Source organism: Mus musculus, chromosome 7 (genome assembly GCF_000001635.26).
Source record: "Mus musculus strain C57BL/6J chromosome 7, GRCm38.p6 C57BL/6J".
NCBI classification, from domain to species: Eukaryota; Metazoa; Chordata; class Mammalia; order Rodentia; family Muridae; genus Mus; species Mus musculus.
The window spans coordinates 24,291,045-24,305,156 of NC_000073.6; the positions used below are offsets into that span (position 1 = coordinate 24,291,045).

Sequence of the window (14,112 nt, forward strand, 5' to 3'; positions counted from 1 at the left end):
TCTTTTCAAGCACTATTTTATAGAACATTTTTCCTGAGTGGACTCCTTGATGTTTTTATCATCTCTCTTGCTCTTGTAAGGTTTACCACTGCTGTGGATTCTGTGATGAATTATAAGATTTGACCGCCAACCAAAGCTCTTACCACACACATCACACTTGTAAGGCTTCTCCCCCGTGTGGACTCTCTGATGGGACTGTAGCTGTGAAGAGCGACTGAAGCCTTTCCCACACACGTCACAACTGTACGGCTTCTCCCCCGTGTGGACTCTCAAGTGGACTTGGAGATTTGAATTCAGAGTATAGCCTTTCCCACACATAGTACAAACGTATGATTTCTCTCCGGTGTGAATGCCCTGATGGGCCTGAAGACTCGAAGGGCGACTGAATTCTTTCCCGCAGTCCACGCATTTATAGGGCTTTTCTCCTGTGTGGACTCGCTGATGGATGTAGAGATTGGAGCTACAAATGAAGCTCTTCCCACACTCCCCGCACTTGTATGGTTTCTCTCCCGTGTGGACCCTCTGGTGGGACCGCAGGTGGGAACTGCGACTGAAACTCTTGCCGCAGGCATCGCATTTGAACGGCTTCTCCCCAGTGTGGAGCCTCTGGTGGTCCTGGAGGTGGGAGGCCTGGCTGAAGGCACTCCCGCAGGTCTCACAATTGTAAGGTCTCTCCCTCGTGTGCACTTTCACGTGGACATTAAGTGCTGATCTACAAGTAAAGACTTTTCCGCACTGCTCACAGGTGTACGGTTTCACTGGCGTGCAGACCCTCTGGTGACCGAATTCCTTCCGTTCTTCTCCTGTGCGACCTCCTTGATGAATGCAGCCATCTGTGCCACAAGGGGAGCCTCTCCCACATTCAACACATGCACAAGCCCTCCCTCCTGAGTCTAACACTTGGTGAGGATCCGAGCTGGAGAGATCGGTAACGGCTTCTCTGTGTTGGGAGCTTTTCTGTCTAGTGTGAATCCCTCCATTCTGGTCGAATGGCACCACTTCCACCCCGTCTCTCCCATGATCACTGGGGCTACACCGCCCCTTACTTTTGCATACTCTGTGATCAGAGCGGGGACGTGGAATCCAACTTGTAGGGTGAGCATCCCGTTTCCTCTGACCCGCTTCATCTCTGTGGGAGCCTTGGTGGTACTGATCCTTCCGAGTCTGCCGCTCAGTCAGGGAAGTTCCCTGGGCTCTCAAAGTGGGAAGTGGGGGCCTTCCGGAGTGGATGGGAACACTTATTGTATGACTCTTTATATAGTTCTCATCTACAGAAACGGGAGCAGATGGCCTTGGCCTGGACTGGCAGGGAGCCTTGCCCTGTAGCTGAGGAGTATTTACCACAGAGTTTTGACTCGTGGTTAAGTCGTCCGTGACCCACTGCCAGATTTGCCAGCAGGGAAGGGCTTCAGGTGACCCTCTCCCTCGGACTGCTCCTCTCGCACTCTGACCGTTAATCCCTATGAAGACAGGAAAGGACAAGTGAAAATGTTTATACCTGGGGATTTCACACTTAGCTCACCATACTAGACTTTAATGCAAAGCAATGTGATTTTCCAGCCTATCCTTTTCGTTACTAATGAGGTTTTCAGGTGTAAATGCTAACAGAACCCACTATATAGCCTACTGAGGGCCCTACTACTAAGAACCAATAAGAGCTGGAGAAATGGCTCAGCAGTCAAGAGCACCGGCCGCACTTCTAGAGGACCTGGTTCATTCACAGCATCTCACAACTGTAACTCCACTCCCAGGGGATCTGACACCCTCTTCTGGCCTCCATGGGCCCCAGGCCCACATGTGGTAAACATAAATACATGCAGGCAAACACCCATACACATAAAACAATAATTTAAAATTTTTAAAGAGAACTAATAAAACCCATTTAAAATCAACTAATGGTTGAATTTTATTTTCTTTTTAAAATTATGTCTCTCAGCCAGGCGGTGGTGGCGCATGCCTTTAATCCCAGCACTCGGGAGGCAGAGGCAGGTGGATTTCTGAGTTCGAGGCCAGCCTGGTCTACAGAGTGAGTTCCAGGACAGCCAGGGCTAAACAGAGAAACCCTGTCTCGAAAAACCAAAAAAAAAAATTATGTCTCTCTCCTACCATATGACAGTGTCAACAGGAAGAAACATTTTATGGCGCTCAGTTTTCTAGGCACTACCCAGAACCATGCCTGGCACACACTCCAGCAATAAAGTGCTACAACTGCTCAAAACATGCCATCTGGACCACACAATGCCAGCAACAGGGACGGAGAACAGCAAGTGCTAGAGATGAGTAATGGAAGATTTTTTCACCTGAATCTCTCTCCCTCGGGGCTGCCCTCCTCATTTGAGGCTTCTCTTCTCTTTCCAGGTATGGTTTATCTCGTTTGAAAAGTTGATACTCTGTGAACATGCAAAAATCACAAATATCAAAGGGCACGGTCCAGTGGAAATGCACTGGGGACACCAGTGGCACCTGAAATCATCGTTAGTGCAACGAAAATAGTGTATTGTTATAGCTGTGTTCAAGCTTACACACACACACACACACACACAAGGCCTGTAACCTCCCCTCCTCAGCCTGAAACCTGTTTGCTCAGGTTTCAGTGTTAAGAGAGCATGGGGCGGAGCTTGCCACCCTATCGTCCTGCCACTCCCACTGCCACTGCCTGCCACCTATCTGTTCCAGAGCTATCAGGCGTTCACCTGCAACCTTGCTCCAAGATGATTTGGCAGGAATTGGGCCCCTTCCCCTCCTTCATAACTCGGTGCATGAATTAGTAAAATTGAGCTTTGATCAGAATTTTGTCTTAGCTTCATCTTTCTCTCGTTCGCCTAGCTCCCTCTTCTCTTCCAGATTCCAAAATGCCTTTCCAGAACAGAACCCAGACGTGTGAGCCGCTGGCCAGACACAACAACAGCCCAGAGAAGAAACAGCATTTATGATGTGACCCTTCCAACACACATGCGTGCCTCAGGAACACAGTCTGAGCGATCTACTCTGAGGTCATGCCTAGTCATCAGGCCTCTCCCCACTCACTCCGCATCTGATTTCCTATAACGTGTGTCATTCTCTGTACAGAATGTTGGTGTTTCCTACTGTACCGGGTTTCATTAAAAGCTGCCAGCAGAGGTGCTGGCGAGATGGTCCAGTGCTCAGACCACTTGCTGTTCTCCCAGAGTTCTATGAGCACCTACAACTGCCTAGCCCCAGCTTCAGGGTGTCCAGGGTCCTCTTCCGGCCTCTGAGGGCTCCCACATAAAGGTGTGTATCTCACACATACACATAAACATAACAGAAATAAGTCTCTTTTAATGATCAGTATGGGGCTAAAGAGATGGGCCAGGGGCTGAGTGCTTGCTGCTCTTCCAGAAGGCCCCAAGTTCAGTTCCTAGGACCCACATCCTGTGGCTCATAACCATTTGTAATTCCTGTAATTCTAGCCTCAGAGGGTACATACACCTATGTGTGTATACACATACGCAAACACACACACACACACCAAGTAAAATGTGATTTTGCTGTCAGTTTTTTGTTTGCTTTTCAAGGCAATGTGTAGACCAGACTGGCCTCAAACTCAGGAGATCCACCTGCCTCAGCCTCCTGAGTGCATGTGCTACCACTGCCCAGTAATAAATTTTAAAAATAATAATATGCAGAGATAGCTTCAGGGTTGAGAGCAAATGCTGCTCTTTCAGATAACTCGGGTTCAGTTCTTAGCACTCACATGGTGGCTCACAACCATCTGTAATTCTAGTTTCAAGGGTACCAGGCAATATACTCCTATACATACATATAAACAAACAAACAAATTAATAAACAAATAAATACATAAAATGTCCTGAAATATCCTGTTCAGAAAAGACAAGAAATGTTCCAACTGCAAGATCACAGGCATGTGCCAGAGGGCACCTGTCCTCACCCACTGAGAGCAGGTTCCGAAAATTCTCAACCATCACATCTTGGTACAGCGTCCTCTGGGCGGAGTCCAGCAGCCTGAATTCCTCCTTAGTGAAGACCACAGCCACATCCTTGAATGTTACTGCCTCCTACAACAAGCACAGATGACCTCAATCTTACAAGCAACTGCTGTTAGTAACATCGTCCTAGTTAAAATAGTTTCTCTTGAGGGAGATGGGGGGTAAGCTTGTAAAGACTCAAGAAATTCTAAAAGGAGGCTCCTTGAGATTCTGCGATTATACAACTCATTAGTCCCAGGAACTCCCTGAAACTGACCAGATGCCCAAGGTTCCTCTGGCCATAGAGTTATATGAGCAGTAAGAACTGCTTAGGGGACTCAGGTCAACAGAGTTTCCTAGAAGAGCCTCTCCTACCTATTGAGATGTCTGCAAGGCGTACATAAAGTTCTGGGAAACCCTTCCATGACGCAGCTGCCTTGCAGTCATCCTGCTCCTGGGAGTAACCCCAATAGACCCACCAATTCACCAATGTGGCTTCGGGTGGCACTGTTACTTGAGTCTGTTGTGGATCCCCTACTTGGGGTAAACAGATGTCTGATTGTGTCTCCCTAAAAGATAAGTCAATACCAATGTCTCTAGAGGCACAGTGGCCCTGAAGAGGTGGAGGACAGTTAAACTTACAGGGACAAACAAGCACCTGGCATATCCTCAAGACATCAAGTGCTTTCATACAACCTATTTTTAAAATCACACTTACTCATTGCCTGTGTGCGCTCTCGTGTGCACATGTGTGTGTGACAGTGCTTGTGTAAAAGACGGCGGATAACTTGTGGAGGTTGGTTCTCTTCGTCCACCATGTAGATCTTGGGGATCAGACTTAGGTCATCAGGCCTGGAGGCATGCACCTTAACCCCTGAGCCACCTTGTCAGCTCTCGAATGCGTTGAGTCTCCTTACAGGAGAACAATCCTCTAGCTTGAGAGGACCCCGTTACATTCTGACAACAAATAGGGCGAGCTCTACTTACCATGGGCCCGCTCACTTTTTTACCCTTCCTTCCAGGAGGTGCAGACCTGAAAAGACAGAAATGGGAAAGGAGAAGTCTCGTCAGTGCCACTGACCACGCGGCTGACCCTTGTCAGATAGTCGGGTGCGTGTTCCTTGCGGCCTACGGTCAGAGGATGACAACGGTGGCGTGGACGATAGGAACTCCACATAGGAGCTCGTCACAGAACACTGTGCCCAAGCACAGCAGACCAGATCTCCTTGTACTAATTTTTTGCAATTTTCTCAACGTTTTAAACTTCCAGTGGCGATAATGGTGAGGATGGTAAACGTGGAAATAGCATCTAATGCTAATTCACTGTAATGGGTACTGGGTGGGCGTCCCACTCCTGATGGGAGGGAGTACACTAGTACACGCAAAGCAATACATCCACTCTCGGGAGCCTACAAGGAGCATGTCGGGAACACACCATTGCCTCACGTTGCTTGGGATTTTTAGCAGCTGTGACTGTTGACAATATTCATTAAGCAAGGTAGTGGTGGTCGGGGGGAGGGGGGGATCACAGTGCTGTGAGTACAGGGTACCCCACACCATTTTATCTGTGCCAGGCAGCATGGTGACCCTTCTGAGCCTGAATTTTGAGATGAGACCCTTCCCTGAACTGTTTACATGTGACCTGTGTGGGAGTCACCTGGGATGCAGACTGCAGGGGTGTACGTGCAGGAGTTCTCAGTTAGATGGGCAGGGTTTGGGGTGTACGTGCAGGAGTTCTCAGTTAGATGGGCAGGGTTTGGGGTGTACGTGCAGGAGTTCTCAGTTAGATGGGCAGGGTTTGGGGTGTACGTGCAGGAGTTCTCAGTTAGATGGGCAGGGTTTGAGCCTGGGTACTGTCCCAGGAGAGGAAATTCTCTCTGCTGGTTCACGGTGAGTTTCTAAACTGCTGCATGGGACAGCCCAGTCCAAGGAACACAGCTGCCATTTAAAAGAAACTTACCCAAGAAAACCTGACAGAACCAAACTAAAAGAGCCATTGTTCCAGTTGCATACTAAAGTTGTAACAGTTCTGTTTTTTTTTTTTTAACATGATCTGTAATTTTAGACATCTCCATGTCTATAATGTTAAAAAAAAAAAAAAGTTATTTGGAAATACCAGAATTGGTGAAAACAGGGCTGGTGAGATGGCTCAATGGGTAAGAGCACTGACTGCTCTTCCGAAGGTCCTCAGTTCAAATCCCAGCAACCACATGGTGGCTCACAACCACCCATAATGAGATCTGACACCCTCTTCTGGTGAGTCTGAAGACAACTACAGTGTACTTGCATATAATAATAAATAAATCTTTGGGGGAAAAAAAGTTAAAAAAAAAAAAAGAATTGGTGAAAACAACTTTTTTTAAAAACCTAATACCAGGGACTGGGGAGATGGCTTAGTTGGTAAAGAGCTTGCTGGGCAAAGCACAAAGACCTGCGTTTCATCCCAAGGGCACATTTTACTTGAAAAGTCAGGGGTTGGGGAGGAGGGGGCTGCATGCCAGTGGCACACACAGATCTATAAAGCCAGTTCTGCGAAGGCAGATAATGGCATCTCTCCTGCTTCTTGGTCAGCTGGCCTCACCTAATTAGGCAATCTCGAAGTCCACGAGGGAGGATTTGGTGGATAAAAGCTTTTACCACCAAGCCCGAGTTTGGTCCTCAGGATACACAGGATGGTAGATGGGCAGCATCTCCCCAGCGTGGTCTTCTAATCGCCACACCCACACCGCAACTCACGTTTTCCACCCCTACATAAATATTAAACAGAAAAACAGTGGATGGTTCCTGGGAACCCGAGGTTGACATCCGGCGTCCATACATGTACACACACACACATGTACACACACACGTACACACACACAGGTCTCAATAAATGTACAAAGCCCGCTCTCAAGATCCCTGCAAGCCAGTGCTAACCTATATTCATGATACTGGCTGGCTTCCTCTGGGAGCTTGGACCAGTAAAATGTGGGTTTGAACAGCCTATTGTCAGAGGCTAGCCTGGGATATGGCCCCCACCCTTGGGTTCTTGGAAAGAAAACTCTTTTACCCTCTCATGCAGTGCCAAGGCTTAGAAACCCCCGCTTGTGGGTTTTTTTTTTTTCCTTTATCCATCCCTTCACCTAGTGCTGGGGGTCACTCTCCTTCCTGTCCCATCGGGAAGGTCTGTGGCCCAAGTTCAAAGTAGGACAAGGATGTTCGTGTGCTTGCTTCCGAGTTGTGGTGCCTGGTGGTCTCTTCGGGGTTTCTGCCATCTGGGCACAACACTCTGTATAGACTCACCTCTAATAAAAGTTAATCCCAGGTGTACGACCCACACATCCTCCAGCGTCAGCCAATCTTAGTCACTTATGGCTTCCAGCACTGCTTTTTGGGAAGTCAGGGCTGCAGGGAAACCAAAAATTGTAAAATTATAAAATTCCCTACATTACATCTCACAGTTCCTGCCCCAGTACCTGCTGCAAGCAGCCAGCTCCTTCCTCTAAAGGTCATAGATGGGTCACAACTGTGACGGCCAAGAACTGGATGAAGTATTACTATGGTCTCTCCATGAGACCTGCATGCCAGGCAGTTTTGAGTGTTTCACCATCCTTTTTTTTTTTTTTTTCTCTCCAAGTATGCTACTAGGAAGGTCTAATGTCTGTCTTTTGCAGAACACCCAAGATATGCACAGAGAGATCTGCTAGTGCGGCAGGGGCAGAAGCAGAGCCGACTAGGGGGTGGAGAAGGTGGGCGCCGCGGGAGCAGGGAGGGAGCTGCAGAAGGGGAGCGGTGGCCGCAGGCGGAGAGGGGGGCTGCAGGAGGGAGGTGGCTGCAGGAGTGAGGGGGACTACAGGAAGGGAGAGGGGGCTTCAGAGAGGAAAAGAGGGCTGCAGGGAGGGAGGGGGGTAACGAGGGGAGAGGGAAACTGCAGAAGGGGAGGGCTGCTGCAGGCGGGAGGGCTGCTGCGGGCCGGAAGAGGGGGTCTGAGGGCAGGGAGAGTGGGTTGCAAGAAAGGGCTGCAGGACCAGAGAAGGAGATTGAAGGCAGGAGAGGGCTGCGGGCAGGAGGGGAGGGGAGCTGCGGAATGGGAGAGAGAGGGCTGCAGGCAGGGAGAGGGGGCTGCGGGGACGGGGCGGGGCGGGGGCACTGCAGAAGCCGCTCGCGCCGAGGGCCTGCAGGCACCAGGACGCTCCCTCCGGAGCTCGCCGCTGCTCCTTACCTTTCAAACCTCGCTCCTTCCTTTTCACCCGAGACGCAATTGCTGTCGATCTCAGAAGCATCTAGCGGGTCATTCTGGAGGTTCCTGGCTAAAATAACTCAAATCCAGGGGGACAGATGGCTACAGGCTAGCCTGAAGCCGACGAGTTCCCAGAATTCCGCGTGGAGAAACCGTGCGTGACGCTCGGCTCCCTCAGTGGTAACGGAAGTGAGGATGCAGAGGCGCGGGTGGCCGGTCCCGAAGCTAGGGGAGGAGCACCATCCTCCCGTATTGGATTTCCCTGTTGTTTTTCATTTCCCATACTCCCTAAGAAAGTCTTGGACAGCAACGTCTTTACATTGGAGGATGTCTGCCTTAGGACGTATAGGCTTTGGCGCTGGAGAGATGACGTGGTGCGGAGAGCGCTACTAACTGCGGAGCTCAAAACCGTAGTTGCTCCAGCTCCGGAGGACCCGTCGCTCTCTCGTGGCGTCCTCGAGCACTGCATGTACAAGGTACACAGACAAAACATGCAGAGAAAACATCCATAAATAAATAAATAAATAAATAAATAAGTGAGTGAATAAATAAACTTTCCAAAATACTAAAATAAATAAATAAATAAAATAAATCATTTATTGGTGTGTTCATGCATGCGTGGGGAGCGTGCGTGCATGTTATGTGAGACCCCCGAAACTGGGGAGACCTCCGCTCAAGTCCCGGGATGAGCTGGCACCCCAATAAAACCACACCTGATGCAAAACCACAAGAGGCTTTATTGTCAGCTAGCTGAGGACCGCGCAGGGCAGGGGAGTTCGGCCCCCAGAGGTAACAGTAGGGGGGGGGTCTTTTAAAGGAAAAGTGAGGAATTGGGAGGAGTTGGGAGGAGAGTTGGCAACAGTTCTTCTCTGGCGAGGTGGGGGAGTGAGCTATAGCTCCTCTCCTGTGTCTATCTCCGTGTCCTTGGCACAGGGAGCCAAGCAAGGGCCTGGCTAGGTCTTCCTACAATTATCGCATCTCTGGTTGTAAGGCACAGAAAAAAAAAAAAAAAAAAAAAAAAAAAGCTTTTTGCTGGCTATAGAGAACAAAGAGCTTCTTTCTGGCTGTATCCCCAGAGATCGGGGAAAACGGGCTTGGGGGAACGCTCGGGGTCTCACAGTTACAGCGCAAATGAGGAAGTCATAGGACAGCGTACAGGAGTAAATCTCCTTGCAGTCACTATGTGGGTGCAGGGGACCCAACTCAGGTTGTCAGGCTGGGCAACAGGAGTGTTTACCTGCTGAGCCACCTTGCCAGCCCTTGAAAACTCATAAACCCCAGCACAAGAGCCAACTTTTTAAAAGGAGTGAAGATTCAAACATGGTTCAGCAATTTCAATAGAAATAAGAGTAGCAAACATGGACATGTTTATCTTTAGAATTTTTTTTAAAGAAATGGATATAGGCAAATTACCTTGTGGGGGGAAAATGATAACATGTGAGAACTGAACTATCGCATGTTGATGGCAAGAATACAAAGCGGACAGCTGTGTATTTTTTAAAGTTGCTCTTAGAAAAGTTAAATATATTACCATTGATCAACGTAGTAGTAATTCTAGATGTAAATGGCTGGCTGTTTCACAGCATAACCCATTCTCTTAACTCCCTCCTTCCAGTTTCCAGCCCAGGCCCCTTCAAACATTTCTCCCGGCCACTCCTCCCTCAGTTTTCCAACAGCGTAAACAGTCCTTCTCCGGCTTTCCCCATTCTAACCGCTCCAAGCTATAACATCGGCTCTGCCTGTCTACTCAGCTCAGCTTCTCCTGGCTCAGCTGTCTCAGAGTTCCTTCTGTCCCTACTGCCTTCTCCTCTACCCCGCCCCTTCGCTTCTACTAGCTCCGCCCCGGCCCCGCCCCCGGCCCCTTCTCCGCCAAAACTGGCTTTGTTCTCCTTGGTCTCCTGAAGTTTCTCAGTCCCTGCTTCTTTACAAGAAATGATGGAAGCTGTTGCCTATACAGTGAGAGCTTGCCTTTATTTCATTAGCTTGTTTCTCATCATTTTCTTTTCAATCAACTGAGCTCCGTGTTTATTTCACTGACTTTAGACTCAAGTTGGAGATAGTTACTGTGGCCCATAGCTGACTCAGAAACCACTTTTGGCATAAAAATAGATTGATTATTTTAAATATGCAATTCCTTTTTCTTGCTTTCTAATTCTTTTGGAATTTTTTTAAAGATTTACTTATTTTATGTATGTGAGTACACTGTCGCTGTAGCTGTCTTCAGACACACCAGAAGAGGGCACCGGATCCCATTACAGGTGGTTATGAGCCACCGTGTGGTTGCTGGGAATTGAACTCAGGACCTCTGGAAGAGCAGCCAGTGCTCTTAACCACTGAGCCATCTATCTCTCCAGCCCTCTTTTGGAAATTTTTCTGAGACCATATATGAATTAAATGTTGTTTCCTCCTTTAGCCTCTTCAGGAAACTCCATGCTTTGCATCCACTGCAGCTGGCAGACTGAATAAAAATTTTTCAAGTGACTGTCTTTCTCAAGGCTGGCTTAACAGTTTACTGAAGGCATATGATGTCTTAGGCACTGCTTGTGAATATAGGTACGCAATGTAGATATACAATTCAAACATGTACTATTAATTGGGAAGAAATGTATTTTAAACAATTTCAGTAAGTGGTAATTTATTAACCACAAAACCTAACTTGCACAGTAGTGCCGTGGAACACTTTCTGTAAAGGGGAGTAATGAGGATGGTCAAAATCCCACTGAGACACACAACAGAGTCTGCAGCTGAACTAGAAGACCGAGAACAGGAAAGCTCCGTGAGCAACGCTTCCGGAAGAACAGAAAGCATGTGTACTGTAGAAAGCCATGCAATTTGTCATAGACAACAACGCCGACCCTGAGCAGAGAGGCTGGGCCCTGTGTGTGGTGATGGTGTGTTCTGAGGAAGGCTGCAGTGAAGTCACACAGTTGCATCATGGGTAAGAGCTGCCAGAAGCTCCTAGAACCTGTTGAATTCTGAGGTTTTGGTCCCTGGATATGCAGAAAGCTTGTAGTGTTCCTAAATATCTTGTGACTGTCACTTACGGTAATGAAGCCCCACACGGGGTTGCAACCAGCAACATAAGAAAGTGATCTGGTTCCTTCCTTTGAGATACCTCCAGGTCACACTCAACTTTCCCCCGGTTGGTTACTGTCTCCATGTGTTAAAGGTCAAGGTTCTGACTGAAGTCTACATGGCTCCAACTTACAAGGCTTCTCTGCTTGTGGTCTCCCAAGCATCAAAATGCATCCTGGTCCAGTCAAAATACTAATACTACAACTCCCTTGAGAACTCTAAGAGTTGGGACCTTTCAGCTTCCAGTTGAAATATCAAACTATAAAACATTATAGAGTTTGTTTCCCCTGTGAGCCTTCTGATGCAGGCAAATCCTTGCGACCCTCATCCTCTGCATGGGCGCGCTGGTGAATTAGGAGACTTGAGCTCCAGCTGAAACCCTTCCCACACTCCTCACATCTGTATGGTTTCTCTCCTGTGTGAACTCTCTGGTGGGCCTTGAGGTATGAGCTCCAACTGAAGACTTTCCCACACTCCTCACATTTGTAAGGTTTCTCTCCCGTGTGGATCCTGTGGTGGTCATGGAGGTAGGACCTCTGCCGGAAGCGTTTTCCGCATATGTCACATCGATACGGTTTCTCGCCTGTGTGGACTCCACGATGAGCCAGAAAGTTGGAGGCCCGACAGAAGCCTCGCCCGCACTCCTCACATTGATAGGGTCTCTCTCCCGTGTGGGAGCGCTGGTGCGCTTGAAGGTGTGACTCTACAGTGAAGCCCCTCCCACACTCTGCGCACTGGTACGGTTTGTCTTCACTGTGGACCCTCTGGTGCACCTGGAGTATGGAGACCCGACTAAAGGCTTTCCCACACGTCTCACACTTATAGGGTTTCTCTCCCGTGTGGATTCTGCAGTGAACGTTGAGATCTGAACTCCGGCTGAAGCCCTTCCCACACGTGCTACATTTGTAGGGTTTCTCTCCAGTGTGGCCTCTCTGATGGGCCAGGAGATGGGAGGCCTGGCTGAAGCCTTTCCCACACTCCTCGCATACATAGGGTTTCTCTCCCGTGTGGACTCTTATGTGATTGTTAAACTCCGAGCTGTGACAGAAACTCTTCCAGCAAGCATGGCACTGATAGGGCTTGTTTCCAGTGTGGCCCCGCTGATGGTCCAGAAGGGTGGAGGCCCGAGTGAAGCCCTTGCCACACTCCTCACACTTGTATGGCTTCTCTCCAGTGTGCCTCACCTGATGGGCTTGGAGACCCGATAACCGACAGAAGGCGTGGTCACATTTTTCACACCTATACCTCTTCTCTCCTGCGGGGGGTCGCCCGTTAGCCTGCAGAGGAGAGTCCCAAGAGTCTTTCTCGCTCCTCTCCTCTCTGTAAGGTTCTTCACCACCATCTGTTCCACAGTGGAGTTGGAGCCATGGTTTCTGACCGGAATGTTTGCTGTACTTCCTGTCTGCACCATGTGCATCATCTCGCTTCAACGGAGAGCCAGTTTCCCTGATGCTTACTCTGCAGTCTCCAGCCTTCATTAGGTCCCTGCTAACCTGCTGCCAGATTTGTGAGCAGAAAAGCGCCTCATGTGACAGGTGCCTCAATCCCACTTCCTCAAGAGACTCCATCTCCTCAGGATTCTTGTCTCCTAGAAACACAAAGAGAATTCAGAGAGAGAGGTAGAGCGTGTGAATGCTCTGTTGGGTGATGTTGGATTATACAGTTAAACCACAGACTAAGGCTTCACTGAACCAGAGAATGAACGGCTCCCTTCCTTTTAACACCCAGGATCCTGTCATCTCAGGACACGTCCAGAAGCCAAGGTCAGTGCTCCCATTCACCACATAACAATGAGAACCAACGAGAACCATCATAAGCTCTACAGAGTATCACAGGTAAGTGACAAATTAAGATTTTCTTATCTCCAAAGCAAGAAAAATATTTCAAAAAGAGCAAGCTGGTGTGATGGCACGTGTCTTTAATCCCAGCACTTGGGGGGGCAGAGGCAGGCCGATCTCTGTGAGTTCGAGGCCAGCCTGGCCTGTTTCAGGACAGTCAGGACTACACAGAGAAACCCTGTCTCAAAGAGGAAGGAAGGAAGGAAGGAAGGGAGGGAGGGAGGGAGGGAGGGAGGGAGGGAGGGAGGGAGGGAGGGAGGGAAAGAAAAGAAAAGTAAAGGAAGCAAAGAAGGAAGAAAAAAGTGGTCTTTTAAAAGCCTCGGAGGCTGCTCAGTAGCTTTGCCTAGTACCTGTGAGGCCCTAGGTCCACCCTCAGTAATGCCACAACAAAACAGACAACACCTCCCCACCAACTGAGTGTGCCATGGGAAAGCCACGGGAAAAGACATTCTCTTTAAGATGGCCAAAATCCTGAGCCCTGGGAGGATGGCATCAGGGAGGCAGTTAGGTCCTGCACCTGGAGACTCCAAGAATGGGTTAATGACTATAAAGGAGGTCCATAAAGGCTCCTTGCCCTTCCACCCAAGGGGACCCAGCGAGAAGAGGCAGGCAGCCCTGGGAGCAGCCCCTATCAGGCATCAGGTCTACTGGTGCCTTGAACTTGGACTTCCAAGCTGCTAGAACAGTAAGGCTAGTTCTGCGTGTGCATTTCTGTTTTTATTTCATGTGTGTAAGTGTCTGCCTGCCTGCACGTCTGTTTGCCGCATATGTGCCTAGTCCTCACCGAGGCCAGAAGGGGGTCGCGATCCCCCAGAACTAGAGCCAGTTGTGAGCCATCGTGTGTATGCTAAGAACAAAACCAGCCTCTTAACCTCTCCTTCTCAGCAGCTGTTTTGAGGAAAGAACATGTGTGTGTCACACACACACACACACACACACACACACACACACCCCTGAGGTCAGAATAGAGCATTGAATTCCTTGGAGTTAGAGTTACAAACATGAGCCGCGGGATGTGGGTAGGAAGGCTCGG

At 49.1% G+C, this 14,112-nt stretch overlaps 2 protein-coding genes and 1 long non-coding RNA gene across 11 annotated transcripts in view; 1 reads left to right on the forward strand and 2 right to left on the reverse strand.

Annotated features, from left to right (window-relative positions):
* Window positions 1–12,796, reverse strand: Zfp61 (zinc finger protein 61). 4 transcript variants are annotated; one of them, XM_030242398.1, is made up of 8 exons: window positions 12,735–12,796; window positions 8,149–8,629; window positions 7,230–7,331; window positions 6,529–6,694; window positions 4,935–4,980; window positions 3,911–4,037; window positions 2,301–2,390; window positions 1–1,460 (listed from the first exon to the last, which is right to left on the reverse strand). In XM_030242398.1, exons 5-8 carry the CDS (start codon window positions 4,935–4,937, stop codon window positions 13–15), a joined length of 1,668 nt encoding a protein of 555 aa, XP_030098258.1. In that variant the 5' UTR covers window positions 4,938–4,980; window positions 6,529–6,694; window positions 7,230–7,331; window positions 8,149–8,629; window positions 12,735–12,796; the 3' UTR covers window positions 1–12. The 4 variants fall into 4 exon arrangements, with proteins under 4 accessions (XP_030098258.1, XP_017177629.1, XP_011248788.1 ...); XM_017322140.2 differs by lacking the exon at window positions 12,735–12,796 and adding an exon at window positions 11,211–11,476; XM_011250486.2 differs by lacking the exon at window positions 12,735–12,796 and adding an exon at window positions 11,211–11,476 and having other exon boundaries at window positions 4,666–4,980.
* Zfp94 (zinc finger protein 94) overlaps window positions 10,660–14,112 on the reverse strand; it is a 14,995-nt gene continuing 11,542 nt past the window's right edge. For 4 of the 6 annotated variants that reach the window (XM_030242400.1, XM_030242402.1, XM_011250491.3 and 1 more), the window contains one exon: window positions 10,751–12,829. In XM_030242400.1, coding sequence (XP_030098260.1) covers window positions 11,511–12,829 — 1,319 coding nt within the window. In that variant the 3' untranslated portion in view covers window positions 10,751–11,510. Of the gene's footprint in view, window positions 12,830–14,112 lie in introns of all 6 variants that reach the window. The other 2 variants (NM_009568.3, NM_001199321.1) reach the window with 1 other exon arrangement.
* Window positions 12,806–14,112, forward strand: part of Gm51470 — a 4,649-nt gene continuing 3,342 nt past the window's right edge. Inside the window, exons 1-2 of the long non-coding RNA XR_003946725.1 lie at window positions 12,806–12,860; window positions 12,970–13,076. This is a non-coding gene — a long non-coding RNA (predicted gene, 51470). The remainder of the gene's footprint in view (window positions 12,861–12,969; window positions 13,077–14,112) is intronic.

What these genes read in the sequence shown, in the direction of transcription:
- Zfp61 (XM_030242398.1), bottom strand. An exon ending in TCGGAACCTGCTCTCAGTGG is followed by an intron (nt 2,391 to 3,910) that starts GTGAGGACAGGT and finishes GCATGTTCACAG; the next exon opens with AGTATCAACTTTTCAAACGA. An exon ending in CCCGAGGGAGAGAGATTCAG is followed by an intron (nt 1,461 to 2,300) that starts GTGAAAAAATCT and finishes CTGTCTTCATAG; the next exon opens with GGATTAACGGTCAGAGTGCG.